This window comes from Nuphar pumila, chromosome 12 (genome assembly GCF_984573655.1).
Source record: "Nuphar pumila chromosome 12, dmNupPumi1.hap1.1, whole genome shotgun sequence".
NCBI lineage: Eukaryota > Viridiplantae > Streptophyta > Magnoliopsida > Nymphaeales > Nymphaeaceae > Nuphar > Nuphar pumila.
Window position 1 is genome coordinate 45,536,844 of NC_143260.1, and position 16,130 is coordinate 45,552,973.

The 16,130-nt window shown below is 40.4% G+C and overlaps 1 protein-coding gene across 3 annotated transcripts in view; it reads right to left on the reverse strand.

The window, feature by feature from the left end:
* LOC149820863 (uncharacterized) overlaps positions 1–14,485 on the reverse strand; it is a 43,326-nt gene extending 28,841 nt beyond the window's left edge. For all 3 annotated transcript variants that reach the window (XM_089982925.1, XM_089982924.1, XM_089982926.1), the window contains exons 1-6: positions 14,220–14,485; positions 12,996–13,907; positions 12,580–12,898; positions 12,199–12,478; positions 6,909–7,016; positions 6,393–6,671 (exon numbers count right to left, since the gene is read on the reverse strand). In XM_089982925.1, the coding sequence (XP_089839051.1) occupies positions 6,393–6,671; positions 6,909–7,016; positions 12,199–12,478; positions 12,580–12,898; positions 12,996–13,907; positions 14,220–14,478 (2,157 nt within the window). In that variant the 5' untranslated portion in view covers positions 14,479–14,485. The remainder of the gene's footprint in view (positions 1–6,392; positions 6,672–6,908; positions 7,017–12,198; positions 12,479–12,579; positions 12,899–12,995; positions 13,908–14,219) is intronic.
* Positions 14,486–16,130: the final 1,645 nt, after the last annotated feature.

The following is a 16,130-nucleotide window of genomic DNA, read 5'->3' on the forward strand; positions in this document are numbered from 1 at the left end:
AACGAAAATTAAAACTTTAAAATTCAATATAAATGTTTAGTTTAATGAGAGTTAAAGTTAAGAAGACTCCCAGAAGGGTAAGAAACCCTATGGAATTTTCTAGATATTTATTAATTAATAAATTATTAATTATTAATTATTAATTATTAATTATTAATTATTAATTATTAATTATTAATTATTAATCATTAATCATTAATTAATTCTAAAATTTATGTAGATGTGGTAGTTACCAAATAATTAGGGTCTCTAGGAGAGCCCAATTTGATTGAGTAGAAAAAAAAAGTAAGTATTAAAAGAGGTAGTAAGTAGAAAAAAAAGTCAACATAAAGAAATAAGGAAAGAAGGGCCGGAGATAGAGTCCCACATGGGAAAACACTATTTCCAAACCCATATAGGAAACTAGGGGGGGGGGGCGTCACCCTCTAGAGGACCCCCTATATTATAAAAACTCAAAAAAAAAAGAGAGAGAGAGAAAGAAAGAGGAAAGGAGAGAGAGAGAGAGAGAGAAGGGAAATCGTTGGAGAGGAGGAAGAAGGGAAAAAGGGAGAAGGAGGAAGAAAACCCTCTTCCTCTCCGATCATCCGATATTTTTTTTGGTCTTTTTCAAACTTCAACAAAAGTACAGGCTTCTCTCTTGATTCGAATGGGGAGAAATAGCATAGATTAGGTTTATGTAATGTTTTTGGTGAAAAAGAAAAAGGAAGGGGAAAAAATTGATTTAGAATATAAGAATATGTATATATATACATAATATTTCGATGATTATATATATATACATGTAATGCTAAATCAACAATTTATTTTCCGTCATAGCATGCATTCTTATATGGACAGATCTGTCCCATCGTACACATAGATAGATCTGAACAGATCTGTCCCACTGAGCATATGGATAGCTCTGTTCTCACCGTACCAGTGGACAGATCTGCAGATTTCTTTTGGTACGCAGATCTGGTCCAGATCTATTGTAAAACCCACGTCAAAAAAAAAAAAAAAAAAATCGGACCCGAGCCGGGTCGAGACCCGACCCGGGCCCGTTAACGGTAGGGTTTTAAAACCCGACACAGAGGGAGGAGTTGTTTAAAAACAAACCCTCCCCTGTGCGCCGCAACCCCTCACCCGCGCCGCTCCACTCCTCGGCAGGATAAGGAAACCCCTTGAGGGTTTCCCAGATTTTCTACCCTCCCCGAGCTCTTTAAGAGCATCGCAGGAGGGGAGGATGGGCGCACCCTCCCTTCTCTCCTCCTCCCCTCCCTCTCGACCCTCTTTGTGCCCTGCACACGACAACACCACCGACGCCTCCCCTCTGATCCGATCGTCGCCGCCGCTGCAACCATCGCCGGTGACCTCGAAAGGTACGCCACCCCTTCTCCTCCTCCCCCTCCCATCTCTCTCTGTCACCTCGCCAGGACGCCGGCAGGCGGCGCACGGCCCCTGCTGCGCCCTCCCACCTCCCTCCTTGCCCATTGAAGACCCGACAGGGGGCCTACAGGGCCCCTGTCGTCCCCTTCTCTCTTTTGGGGTGCGCCGGAGTGCCGGCAGGGGTCTATGGTCCCTGCGGACCCCCCCTTTCTCTTCCTTGTGGGAGATCGGGCGATCGACAGGAGGTCGGTCGTCCCCCTGTTGCCTCCCCCTCTCTCTTGAGGTTGCATGTGAGCCTGCAGAGGGCCAGTCGCCCATGCGGCACCCCTCCTCCCTTCTTTCCCTCTCCTTGAGGGCTTGCCGAGGGGCCGACAGAAGGCATACCGCCTGTGTCGTGCCCTTCTTTTTCCCTCTATGCCTACCTGAAGGGTGGCAGGGGACTGACACCCCCCTTGTCGCACTTCCCCCCTTGTTTCGCTGTTGTTCCGTCAGGCAGGGGTCGGGGCCCCTGCCATTTTTTTTTTTTTTTGTCAGGCAGGGGCCGAGGCCCCTGCCAGTTTCCGTTTTGTCTGGCAGGGACTGAAGCCCCTGCCATTCATTGTTTTGCAGGGGCCGAGGCCCCTGTCGTCCAATATTGTCAGGCAGGGACCCAAGTCCCTGCCATTTGCTGTTTTCGTGAGGTAGGGGCCTCGGCCCCTGCCATTTATTTTCTTTCGTTAGGCAGGGGCCTAGGCCCCTGCCGTTTGTTGTTTTGGCAGGCAGGGGCCGAGACCCCTGCCGTTTGTTGTTTCGGCAGGCAGGGTCCGAGACCCCTGTCGTTCGTGTTTTGGCCGGCAGGGGCCTCTGTCCCTGCCATTCACTGCTTTGTCGGGCGGGGACTGAGGCCCCTGCCATCCGCTGTCCTGTCAGACAGGGGCCGAGGCCCCTGTCATTCGTTGTTTGGTCAGACAGGGGTCGATACCCCTGCCACTCTTTTGATTCTGCCGGCAGGGCAGGTCTTACCAGTGGCCTGCTATTTTTGACAATTACGTCATAATAACTCTCACTCTTGCAGATTTTCGCAACGAGTCCAGTTCGCGCTCTGCGCCCCTTGTCCTGATTTGTGTCCCGACAGGGGGTGTCACCCCCTGTCCTGTTGTGGCGGGTTTGGCAGGGAGCTTCCGCTCCCTCCCCTGCCTTCTCTGTCCTGGCAGGCAGGGAGCTGCGGCTTTTTGCCAGGCTGGGGGTGAGGTCCCTGCCTCTGGCACCCTTGTTTGCAGGGTGCAGGGTTCCTGCCTCAGCAGCCTGCGGGTACGAGGCTTCGCTGTCTCTGTTGCTTTTCTGCAGGGAGATGAGCTCCCTGCCTACCCTTGTGGTCCGGTACTACTGCAGGTGTTACCAGACTCGCTGCTGGCTTTTTCAGTGTGCATACTAACGTTCTAAGCATCACAGGTTGAACGGTGGACCTTGCTCGCCCTCCGTGGCTCGAGTTTGTGCCTACCTACGCTCAGAGAATATCACAACCTCACAACTTTTCGAAGTAGGGTAAAGTCGCACAAAGTGCAATTGATGAACCTAATTAAGTTAAAATAATTAAGATGTTCATGCTGGATGCACTTAGATTTATATTGCTTCTGCGTTGCATATTTTCTTGTTTGCATGTTGGGGTATGGTTGTACTCTTCGAGTATTAATTTGCATATTTGCTTATGGGGTTGAAGGTGGTTTCGTACTTTTTGAAATACTTATGCCCTTGATTGCTTGCATATATACTTGCCTGTACGTTCCTATGGGTCGATGTATAATTTCATGCTTTGATCATTATTTTGCATAGTTGCTTATGAGTTGAGATGTGATTTCGTATTTCTTGAAATACATATGCCCTTGTTTGCCTGCATCCATTTTTGCTTGCACATTTCCTTTGAGTGAGGTACGACTTCGTGTCTCATGTATCACTTATTTCCTTATGTGTTTTCCTATCTAAGTAGACAATGTATGTTTCTGGTACCTTGTGTGTTACTTATGTGCTTTTCGCTTGATGTGCGGCATCGCAAGTCGAGAGGTGTTTGTCGTCATGTTATAACCTGCATATGCTCACACTTATGGTAAATATGTACCTACATAAATGTAGTCTTGTGCCCATCCTGATTTCACTTGTTTTCAAAACACTAGAAGTTGTGCTTGTGCATTTCAGTTCTCTAAAAACGAGTTTCCTTCTGCGAACCCGGTGCTCTTCAAAATGCACAACTTTTGCAAAGTAAGATTAAGTCTTGCAGGATTGCGAAGTCACATTTGGCCCCTCCCAAGTCCACACACTTGGGAGAAATGTTTTATAACCTTGATTCAAGTTGCAGCTCAATTTAAATAACCCCGATTGGGGGCATGAGCATATGAATGAGTGGGGTCTGTTGAAGGACCCATTCTTTATGTATCAACCAAGTGTCACATGTTGATACTAAGATAAATTTTGGATGTAAGATTAATAGTGTTGTGTCTTGTGTGAATGACTTAATGCGACATTATGGCTTTTAAGGATGAATCGTGCCAAATGAGCACTCTTATATTCTTTGGATCGTTATGAAGTTGTGTGTTAGGTGTTCCTTTTGAGAAGCCTACGCACATCCCTTTTTCAGTATAACGTACTTTTAGACATTCACAACATGTTAAGTACTTTGTTGATCGAACGAGAGATCCGGGATGACCTTGCATCATGAAATATGAAAAATGTTGTTGAAGTGAATTCAAGACTTATCTTGCCAGGCTTTGTTGTATTAATTCTTTTGCAGATAATATTTGTTGGGGTTTCTTTTGTGGAACCATATCCCTTTCATCGTAGTTGTAGTTATGACATGTACGACCGTACTTTTTGACAAGTACGTCTTCTTACGTTGCGATGATTGGATGAGTAGGTTGTGGCAACCTCGATCGGTGCAAATAACAAAATGTTGTGATCACCTAAATAAGTGATGTTTTCGCCTTCACCGGCAAGATACTCGAGTTGGTCGAAAGACCAGAGTATGTAGAATGGGTCTTCAGTTAACTACCCCTGATGTACTCATTCGAATCGCTGACTCCTGTCAAGAGAGAAGACAGGAAGATACAAAACTTCGATGGACAGACCATTAATGGCAGTTACGAGCAAAAGACTCGGCTTCCTCAGTCATCGGAGTTAGGGGAACGAGACTACCATAATTATCCTAGGTGGTAGCTCTCCATGTTTGGGATGCATCCATGGTTTATGCTGCTTTGGGGATTTCTCTCTTGGTCACCGACCGTCCCCTTAGGTGCGGAATCAGTCAGCTATCCGGGTTATCATAAAATACATAGCATAATAAACCCCCGGATCAGTCTAGGTTGTTTCTAGAGTCGTGCCTTGTGCGTACCCGCTTGGCCAGTTAATATCGAAACATAATTTAAATCCGATCACACAATGTGTTCAATTATGCACGTATGAAAGTTATAGGGTACAACATGTTCAATACTTATGGAATTGTGTGTGTGGTTGATGAAGCATTGTATTTTGCTAGTTAACTTTCTTGTGTAGTGTTTTGCTTGTAATAGTTAGCCTACTTGTGCCAGTAAAATGCTTGTAATAATTTTAGCATTGTGCTCATGATAGTTGCTCTGTGAATCTGTTGAAATTAAATTGCTATATAATTGTCTGTCTACTTGACATATTAAATTATTCTGCTTAATTATGTTCAATATTGTCATGTCTGTGCACCTACCAGTTTTTAGCAAAACTGACCCATTTTATGGGCAGGTTTTAGATAGCTAATACAGTTTGCGATGGCACGATGGCGTGATGAGATCAAGATAGAGCTCTTTCCTTGACGTTTCGCTCCTGAGGACATGTTGGTAAATTTGGTATAAAGTGTGTTTCAAAATTTCTCTTTTATTAAACCGTGAGTTAATAAAACTGTTTTAGTAAGCTTCTTATTGGTTTCAACAAACGAATTCTCAATTATTGAAACTCCATTTCTAAACCATTTGATTTCAATGGTTGTGTGGGATTTGACAAAGGAAAGTTTACGCTGTAATGCGCTCAGGGTCCATTGACTTGTAGTTTTGAAAATATCATTTTCCGCTGAAGTATTATTTAAACTCTGATTATTATATGATTTCAAAGCTTTCTAAACTATTCTAAAAGTTACAAGTCCTGGATTTTTGGGGCGTTACATCTATCGATTTCTTTTCGTATGCAAACAAGCAAGCCCGGCCTAGAGGGTTCATAACAAGTGTATATAGTCTATGTCACTACAGAAGGTGCTGATACTTATACACCTTTATTTTAACAGTTGAATCTTTTCAGTAGCACATCTTATCTCTTGCCTGAATCAGAACAGCATTGGCTTAATTAAAGCATTTAAGAAAAAAATTCCATTGATAAAAGATTTATGAGAACCACACTGTTCACATGCTTGTACTAGTATTTTCTTTGGTTGCTGCTTACTGTTAATGCAGAGTAACTGTGTGTATCGGTATTCTTAGTATAGAAAAAAAAAGGTATATATGTGCATTTGTTAAAGTCTGCAGCATTGCCAGGGAAAACCTGTGTTCCTGTTTCAACTAAAATCTATGTTATTGTCAGTAAGAGAGTTATGCATCTTGTTGTTCAAGTTGGCTATTTCAGTTCATATCATCCCAACACTTGCATCCTCTCTTACGTCAAGGATGGTTTATTTGGCTCCACTCAGAAAGGAATAGAAAAAGGTGTAGAAAGGGCCAATAGCTTATCCAGATATAAACCACACCAGTTCTTTTTTGCATAAGATTGGAAGGAAATGAAAACATTATTTAGATAAACATGTAGTACAGCTTCTTAGAATGAGCATTGTGATGTCAAGATAGATGCAAAACACGTATGTATACAAAAAGGAAGTCAAATAAATAAACAATACAAAATAATATCAGTAACAGAAACAAAGAAGACCTCTATATTAACCTTCTACATGCCACTGCAGACTGATGAAATTGTTCAACTATAATTATTCTGGCATCTCTAACCTTTAATGTAAGGTTAACAAGAAGAAAAAATCAATAACTTACATGCCCGGTGAAAAGCTCAACCAACACACAACCAAGTGACCAGATGTCAATCTTTTCATCATATGGAAGACCTAAGATGACTTCAGGAGCCCGATAGGAACGAGATTGTATGTACAAGCACAAGTTGTCTGTTTTAAAACAGCTGCTTCCAAGATCAATAACCTTCACTTCACACCTGCTGTAGCTTTTTATGAGTATGTTCTCAGGCTTTAGATCACAATGTATAATACCCAATCCATGCAGGAATTCCAGAGCCTCCAGGCACTGCTGAGCTATGGCCTAAGAGAAAGTGGGACTGGACAACCATTAGATTCACATTCACATGAACAGAAAATGTTGAAAACTTCAAAAAAACAGAACAATAAAGGAAGATATATGCAAATACTGAGACAAATTGTCAAAGAAATCTGTTCTAAAAATGTACAATTCTGAATAGGAAATACAAAGGCAAAATTAAATAGCACCAACAAAACAAATATTTTCATATACCAGTAGAGACATCATTCAAACACAGACCTGAAGCCGAGGAAGTGTAAAGTATAGATCTGCCCCTGCATCCTGATTAAATTTTTGAAACTCATAGAGATTTGCCCTCAGCAGTTCACAGACAATGAAAAGGTGCTCCTGAAAGCATTTGTTAAAAAAAGAAGTGATTGACACATGTTTATCCAACATTAAAGAAGAAAATTTTGTAAAATCTACAACAGCTCTTACCATAGTTTAACCAACTGACGGATTGACACGGTGACTCGTCTGAGCCAACCAGATTTCCACCCCTATGGGTCAATTATGTTGATTGACTGGGTGTGTATGTGTATCTTCATATTTTCTCACTAACTTTTCTAATTGCTATTGTTTATACTATTATACATTTGTAATATGTTTCTATATTAAAAATTTGAAAATCTTGATTTCTTTATTAATGCATTTACAAACCAAGTTCTCATTGCATGGTAGTGGATTGTGGAATTGGTTATTTTATGCATAATAGCTATTGGTTGATCGTGGATGCTTGATATACTAGTTTAATCACTCATAAATATTAATCTAACATTTTATACTTCATATCTCAATACTAGTCACATCACTAGGTGCTAGTTATAGTCATAATTGTTAATTTTTTTTTATGCCAATGACATTTATTCTACCATTCTATACAATGATTTTAATTGATAGAACATATTTTTTAGCTTTTTACTACTCTTATGTGCCTAGGTCATGAAAGAATGCACGTGTATTATTTGTCTGTGCAAGTGCATGCTAGTGTGTACTACTCTGGGTTTGGGTTAGGGTTCATAACTAAAATTAAAGACAATAGTTATGTCAACCTTATATATTAAGTGGCATAATAGTCTACAAACACCTTCTACCTAGCTTGTCTATAGACAAATTTCATTCAACTTATCTGATATCTGCATGGGAAACAAAGAGAAAGAATAGAAAATTATGAACAGATATATAAGAAAAGAAAGAAGAGGAGCAAAAACTCATATATTAATGGTAAGAATGATAACAACTTGCTTCATCAGACCTATGCATGTTAATCTATTACAAATAAGCAGAAAACCCTTGGATATCAACAAGCAGTCAAAAAACAAAAAAAATGTATACATTTAGCAAAGAAAGAAGGCATTGATAACTGACACCATTCTCTGTAAGGTATGCTTAAAGCCATGGCAGTAGTAAAAAACGCCTGTAGCTTTTCTTGTGAAACATGTCTAAATGCTCATTATGCTTCTATAACACTTTAGAGGGCAGAAAATGGGTAGCTATGGGTTGATTACCCATCAATAACCGCATCTATCTGTAACGATGAGGATCTTTATTCTAACATTCGTAGAAAAAGTGAGCAGCATATGGATGTTTGATGTAGTACCCAGCTGGAAATAGACATTGATATGGTAATTGATAATATTAGTTCAAGATTTGGAATGTATCCAAATGCAACCACATTCAGCTCACATTTAATAATATAATTATAAATTCTGCAAGATACAAATAGGATACATATGGATATATCAAGTTGGAACTGAAAGCAAATACATACTGGTCACAGATGCATCCAATCTATAAAGGAAAATATCCATATCCAGCCATCTTATACATATATGAATGCAGATATCCTACATTTTAGAATCAATCTGTCAGACCCACACCTTACAAAATAGGGAAACATTCTTACTGATTTCCAAATGTCACCAAAATGTTGGAACACTTGCCTCAGAAACGACATTCCTGCTCATTTGCAAGAACGGGCATATTCGAAACCAAGGGAATTTCCATTCTGACAAGCAGGTATACCTTTAATTCAGTTAGAGTGGCAATTCATAGGCGCCTAATTGATAGAATTAACCAAGGATGCATTGAATTTCACTAACGTGGTGGATGAGTAACCTAATAAAGCATCACCCATGACAATGAAATAAGACAATTCTCATATGCAATTAGAGAAGAACATAAACCATTAAGTAAAAAGAAAATGCCAAGAGGAGTATAGGAATTCCCATAATAGTGCTTTCTTCTCAAACCTTGTTTCAACTTTTCACACTCATTAGCATCTAATCCACCATCAAAGTGAGGCAGAAAGCCGTTTCTTGAGTGTTGTAGTGAATTCGAAGGAGGAATAGGCAAATGGATTAATGGTGATGAAGCAACATGGACAAAGTGAACAAAAATTGAAACATGAGCATGGTAATGCATCATTTTGTTTATTGGAACAAGAAAGGCGGAAATGTAAATGCTTAAGTCAAAATTCCTAAATGCAGCAACTTTTTAGCCACAACCATGTGACTAATGTCCGAATATCAACCAAAAAAGTAAGAGGCCAAAGTTCAAAACACAATTCTATAGAAACATTTGTGCCATTTGGACAACAGTCTAAATGTCAGCTGAAAAAGGCAGATGATATCAACTTTCCAAACTTCACACCCTGTGGTAACATTTGGACCTTTTCAACTATTGCCATGTGGAAGCTCATCCAACATTTTTCTGGCTCATGCCAAATGCAAAAGGCATACCTAGGATGATCTATTCAGTGCAAACATAACCCTAGGCTGACCTTTGAAGTCAAAATTCTGATGTTTAGACTAGAATGATTCTGACTCTTTAGATTTCAAGTTTGAGCAATCAATTCAATGTCACTCTCTTGATGATCTCTGATAAAGTGCAATTTGAGGACCAGAGTGGTAAAATGATTTCACGCACATAGTTGTATACATTAGACACCAAATCATGCATATGCAATGCAATCATAAGTTAGTGAAATATCAAATGGTTTTCTAAAGAGACTGCAAAAGCTTCATGCTTGCAATAATGACATAGCTACCCCAAAAAACCTACCTCTCTCTCACCATGTCAAATTGGGTACAGACCCTAGGACACCCAACCCACAGGTCCCAAGAGAAAAATACCGCAGGTTCGATTCATTAGAATCCGCCGGACTGTGGTTAGACTACCCATTTGTCCCAAGACCCAAATTTTCAATCAGGCCTTCTTCTGATCCCAATGTCACTTCATCCAGCATAAGCCTAAAAAATTCTGAGGGTCCAATAGATTTGTATCAGAGCAAAGTTCATACCATGGAGGTACCACAACCCCCTCTTCTGAAGAAGACTGAAGAAGTTCGTTGGCACGCCGAGCAAGCTCGAACGGTCGTCAAGCAAACGCAAGCTGAACTTTTTTGGCAATGGCAAGATGGCGCCGAACGTTTGGAGCGCATCGAGAAGGTTGTAGTAGCCTTGGCTAATCGCCTTGATGCCATCCCACTCAACACTCATGGCAACCAGAACTTCACATTCTCCAGTGGCCACATAGAGGTTCTGAATGGCTCAATTCTCAAGGAGCTGCCACATGACTTTGGACAGGGTATTGGAAGAAACCTCGATTTGATATTCCTCATTTTTATGTTGAGAACATGCGTGAGTGTTTTTTCAAACTCAAGCACTTCTTCATATGCCATAACAAGCCGGAGGAAGCACGTGTTGTAGAAGTGATCACTCGCCGAGAGGATGGCGTCCTTCGATGATACGAGTGGTTAGATACCATACATGGCAAGTCCTCATGGGCTGATTTTGTCAAGCGTGTTATGGAGAGGTTTGGGCTCACGGTGCTGGTGGACCACCATGTGGAGCTCAAAAACCTCAAGCAACAGGGCAGCTTGGATGAATACCAAACTGATTTTGAAAAGCTTTGTACGCTTTTGCCCCTTGTTGACGAGAAGACCTTGCTCGGGTCTTATATTGGTGGGATGCAATAAGACCTTCATATTGAGGTCCTAGCTGCAGCCTTGAGGAGTTAGGAGGAGGCATATAGGGTGGCCAAACTCCATGATGAAAAGCAATGGCGACTGTAAACGATACGAAAGCCAAATCAGCCAACCAATCCCAGCATACGCTCTTCAGGTGACACGCCCAAGCCGGATCTGTTCAAGGGGTCACGTCAGCCCCTAAAGTAGAGGCGGTCACATGTGCACATCGTGAGGAGCGGATCAAGAAAGTCCTATGCTTTAACTGCAACTAAAAATGATTCAAGGGCCACACGTGCAAGCGCTACCACATCTTCCAAGTGGCGGGATCCGATTTCGAAGACAATGAACCCTAGACGAAGAAGGAAGCAAGGAGGAGCCTTGCCATGGCATCTCCTATCATGTGCTCTCGTGCTTCCCGACACTCAACTCCATGCGGGTACGGGGCTTTCTAAGTACCCAAGAGGTAAATGTTCTTATTGATACAAGGAGCACCCACAACTTTATCCGCGATGGTGTAGTTTGAGAGATCAAGTGTAAATTTAAAGAGCATCTCAATTTGACATTATTGTTGGCAATGAGACGAACCTACAAGGGGAGGAACTTCCCTAATCTATGAGGACACTTGGCACATCAAGGAAGAGAAAGAAAAATGAAGGAAAGAGATAAATGGGAGGATCCATAAAGTGAACAAGGTGGGGCTATATCACCAACTTGTGCAAAGTCCGGGAGTCTTTAGCTTTATCTATTCATTCTACAACATGTTAATGTTAATAGAGATTATGGAAAAAATGCTAGCAATTGTAGAAACATCTTTTTTTACGTCGAAAACTCTTATTTATTTGAATGAGAGAACAACAGAGGATCTGCCACACAAGAAAACGTGTTAAGATTTCACCAAATGAATGTCAAATTCATTTTTTTCATTTTCAAAACATGTTCTCGATAGAATAAAAGAATCATGCAAATTGTTAGTATGAAGGATCTATAGTTTTACAAGTGCTAGGAGCAAATTAAGATTAGCTGTTTTAGAAGGACAGAAGATTGCACAAAATTTTAGGAACAATCTTGACAATGTTTCCTAGATGACCCAAAGTTTGGAAGGACTTTGACTTCATGGCGAGCATGTTCATCCATAATATTTTCTTTCTCTTTTTTTAAGTATGCTAAAGTGTCAGGGTAGAATATTAAAAAAATGTTTTTCAGTATACATCTTCAAAAATTGTGATTAATCTTTATTCCAATGTTTTCCAATCAGATTTCCTTCCCAGAGACATATTCGTGATGCACTGAGAAAAAATTCAGGGCAATCTGAAATCTGAAATCTGAATAATCCAACTCACACAGTGGAAACCATGTGCAATACCAGAAGTCAGACATAGAAGAGACAATGGAATAGAACTCATGGTCTGGAGAGGTAACATCACAAAACAGTATAAGAGTGCAATAAATCAACCAAGAAAGAAAATTCATGTCACAGAGCAAGGAACCAAATGAAGGAGATTATTTAACTGTAAGTCATTTTTTTACGAATTCATGTACTGGAATACTAAGATCACATACCTGATGATAGAAATAGTCATAGAGGCGCACTATGTGATATCTGTCAGCAGGGTCATATTTGTTCACCAACTTCAAGAGCTTAACCTCATCTAGACTCTGATCAAAATAATCCTTATTATTTTTTATAATTTTAATACACACATTCAATCCTGCATGTAGATCATGTGCTTGAATGACATGGCTGAAAGTAGCTGAGCCAAGGTTTTCAGTTACATAATATCTGCCAGCTATGACTGTATTCAAAATTATTGGTATGTCTTTATTCACTTCAAAGCCAGTCCTGTGTATTCGTAAAAAAGAGTTGGTCATAAAAGAGAAAAAGAAAAAGAAAACACAGAAACAGGCTAAGAAATTCCAGTCAAGGAGATCAAAGCACCAAACCTATTTCTGCGATGTATAACTCTAAGCTCAAATATTTCATAATCATCCTCGAAGTTTTCATGCATGTGATTTTCTGAAGAAGTTTCTTGCATATCTTCTTCCTCAAGGGGTCCCGGATCATGGCATTCTTTTACAAATTTACTACCATCTTTGGGTTCAACATCACAATAGCCTTCTTCTGGAAAAGGTTCCTCAATTGTTCGAACATCTAAACTTGACTCTAGAGAATTACCCTTGACATCTATATCTTCTTCCAAGCTTCTAGAAGGTGAAAACTTGAAACTCGCACTATTTTCTTGAGCAACCACACTATCTGAATCTGAAAAGAAATAGAAACGTAGACATCAATGACTATAAACAGTGTACAAGGTATCATACATGTAAGAAGCGAAGGCAAAGGATACGGTAGTTCTTACTTGTGCCGGAACTTCTTACAGTTGAAAATGAAGCAACCTTATTCAATTTCTCTATGGAGGGCATGACAGGCAAATGCTGTTGATCCATTGCCTGTTTTTCATCATAACACAGTTGATCCACTGGTTCCCGTCCCTCATAAGCTTCAATACCAGTTCCTTCTCCAAGACTTACCTTCAGCATACAAGGATCGGTAAAGCCCAAATCCTCCAGCTTCTCAGAGCTTCTTATGCAGCGCCCAAAAGTAGAGACGCTTGAAACTTCGGCCTCCTCACCTCCCATTGTATATCTGGATAGAACCCCTGATTCTTCTGTATGTAACCCCACTATGCTAGTGAAAGATTTACAGCAAGGCATAAGACATGTAGAGGATTCAATTTTGTACATGCATGTCGCTTCGGCATCCTGCTCCGGAGAAGAATTTTTCTCCCAATAATCCCATGGTTGATTGCTCCTCAAGTTACATGGCGCGGCTGTCATAGATATTTTGCCTACATCATCGTATAAAATCCTATGAAATGCTTTCTCTAGGCTGCCTTCAGAAGGATGAAGGTGGCGAACTCTCCAAGAAGAAACATTCGTAACAGTTAATCCATCATTTCTTCCTCCTTCCTCTCGACATATTCCAACACTCATGTCCTCATGAGTCAACATAAGCTTATTATCCTCACTCGGCCAGCCAATGGTGCTTCCTTCATCAGTCTGAGCTTCATCACCATTTTCCTGTCTGTGAGTTTCTGCAAATCCATCACCAAAATCATTCCTGTAGAAATCACCGAGTTCGAAAAGATCATCACAGTCGGAATCACTCGGGCCGCTATAATCGTAAGCAGTAACGAATTCAGAGACTCCGCCGTACGAATCTTTTGATTTTGCAAGACTGGCAGGGGAAACGTCGTTGGTGTTCCTCACCTCTGTTGCAAGTGCCAAACAATGAATCGATGATCACTGGGAGTTCAGTAACAGGTTCCCTGAATGCACCCACTAAACCAGAAATTCAGGATAAGTTGGTAATCGGGGTCATACGTCAAGAAGCAAATTCCCAATTCATCCCGCATTTCTGCAACAGTAGGTGCATCCGAACACCCTCTAAAAGTATAAAGCTTCCAATTGAAGCATAAAACAGAAAAAAGAACAATCATGAAATGCTAGCTGCAGCTATAAGCATGCTATCCTTAAGACAAACCAGAACTTAGAAAACACAAAAACATATTTGTTTCAAATACCAGAGGAGAAACGTAAGCCATCAGGAGTCCCAACGCTCATAAACAACCCTGAATCGTAGCTCCGGCCGGACTCGAGATCATCATCCAAATTCTGGCTGCCCAGAGCGACTCTGACCGGCGGCAAGTCCGGGAAAGAGCAGGACCCAGACTGCCCTCCCTGTCGAAGCAGAAGTAGATCGTCTCGAAGCGCGGACTCAGCCTCGACGAGCCCATTTCTCCTCAGGAAATCCAGAACCCAGTTGGCGTCCGAGACCGCCATCGCGGCTGCTGGTGGAAATCAAATTGAAGGAAGCGTGGTTTAAAAACACGGGGTGGAGGGCCAAGGTAGCTGGGGCGTTGAGGGTGGGGCCCACAAAGACTAGAGGGCGGTAACAAGACGGGGATTGACAGGTCCATGGTGAAAACTATCAAGCCGGTTTATATATATATATAAAGGAAGAAAATGAAAAAGGAGGAGACGTGGGGGCCGTTAAAGGAAGGAAACAAAGGCTACGTTTCCTTGCTGGTGGGCTACTGTGCAATACTTTTAAATCTCATTTTTGAGTTTTCAAAAAATAAGATTTAATTTCTAAATCTCATTTTTGGGGTTTTGTGTCATCTTGTTATAAGTTATCTAACAAATATCGTCAGATTTATAAAAAAAAATCTCGCCATAATAAATTGACAAATTGCCTTAAAGTTTAAAACGGCAATTTCTCTCAAGATTTTTAAACCGTGACAAATATCGCGATATTTACCGTTTTAGCATATATTTATTGTGAGATTTTTAGTTTTAAATGTGTTTTATTTATATTTTCTTATAAAATTTATTTTTTTATTTTTAATTTTTTTTTTATTGTCAAGATTTTGCAGAAAAAAAATACAAGATTTATGAAAATTTTTAAAATCTCTAGAGTTTTTTTACTTTTTAAAATTTTGTCACTACGGTTATAAGAGGTTTAAGGCTTGCTTTTAGGGTTTAGTGTAAAAAATATATATATCTTATATTTGATCTTTTGGTCTAAATCTCATAAAAATTCAAATATCATGAGATCCAACCCAACTTGCCCAAAGCGAAAGCACCTCTCCAAGTGGAGATTCTTTTTTGAGTAATTTAAGAAAACACACCGCTTAACTTATCTTGCTACTCACAAAAAGCTCACATGTTCCGTCCGTGTTAAAGTCGTTCGGTTGACTTTTTGCTCATGCAGAAGCTAATCCTAACCGTTGATATCTGATACTGATATACCCGCCGCCGTCTATGTCGCATCTGCACTGTTTACAAGCTTGAAATTTATCAGCAGATCCAAACCCACTATCTAAGTGAAGAATGCGTGGCACGATCTGAGCTTCGATATCGCTGCCCAAGATTGGCGTATATGTTAAGCTCCGCCTGTGCCGTATGATTTGATCTCTGCTCATGGCTCATTTTGTTTATCCAAACAAAAATATAAACAGAAAAAACAAAGCAGTCGTCGAGTGAGAGGTAGGTAGGCAGTTGGATATGCTCAGTGAGTAGCCGGTTGGACGTAATAACTCAATCGTTGGGTATTTTGTTGTAAAAAATGGAAAGTCAGGGTGGGTTTTGTAAATTCCTCCCTAAACTAAACACACTTTCAGTTCAAAGGTGTAAAACGAATTTTGAACCAAAAAAAAAAGGGTAAAACGAAACAAATTTTTGTAATGTTGCGGTGGATTATTCTAGAAAAGCATATATAAAAACTATGAAAAAAGAAAAGTAGGTGACGCTTGAATGGAAGCGAATCTAGTATTTTGCACTGACGTCTGGTGGATTTGACTGATTTATTGTTGCCGGATGAGGGCATATTCACGGTGTCATCCTAATTCACGTTAAAGGAAAAAGAATAAATGTTGGCAAAAAAAGATGCGTGACGAAAAGGTTTTTTGTTGTGCTTTTTCAAATGCAATGGT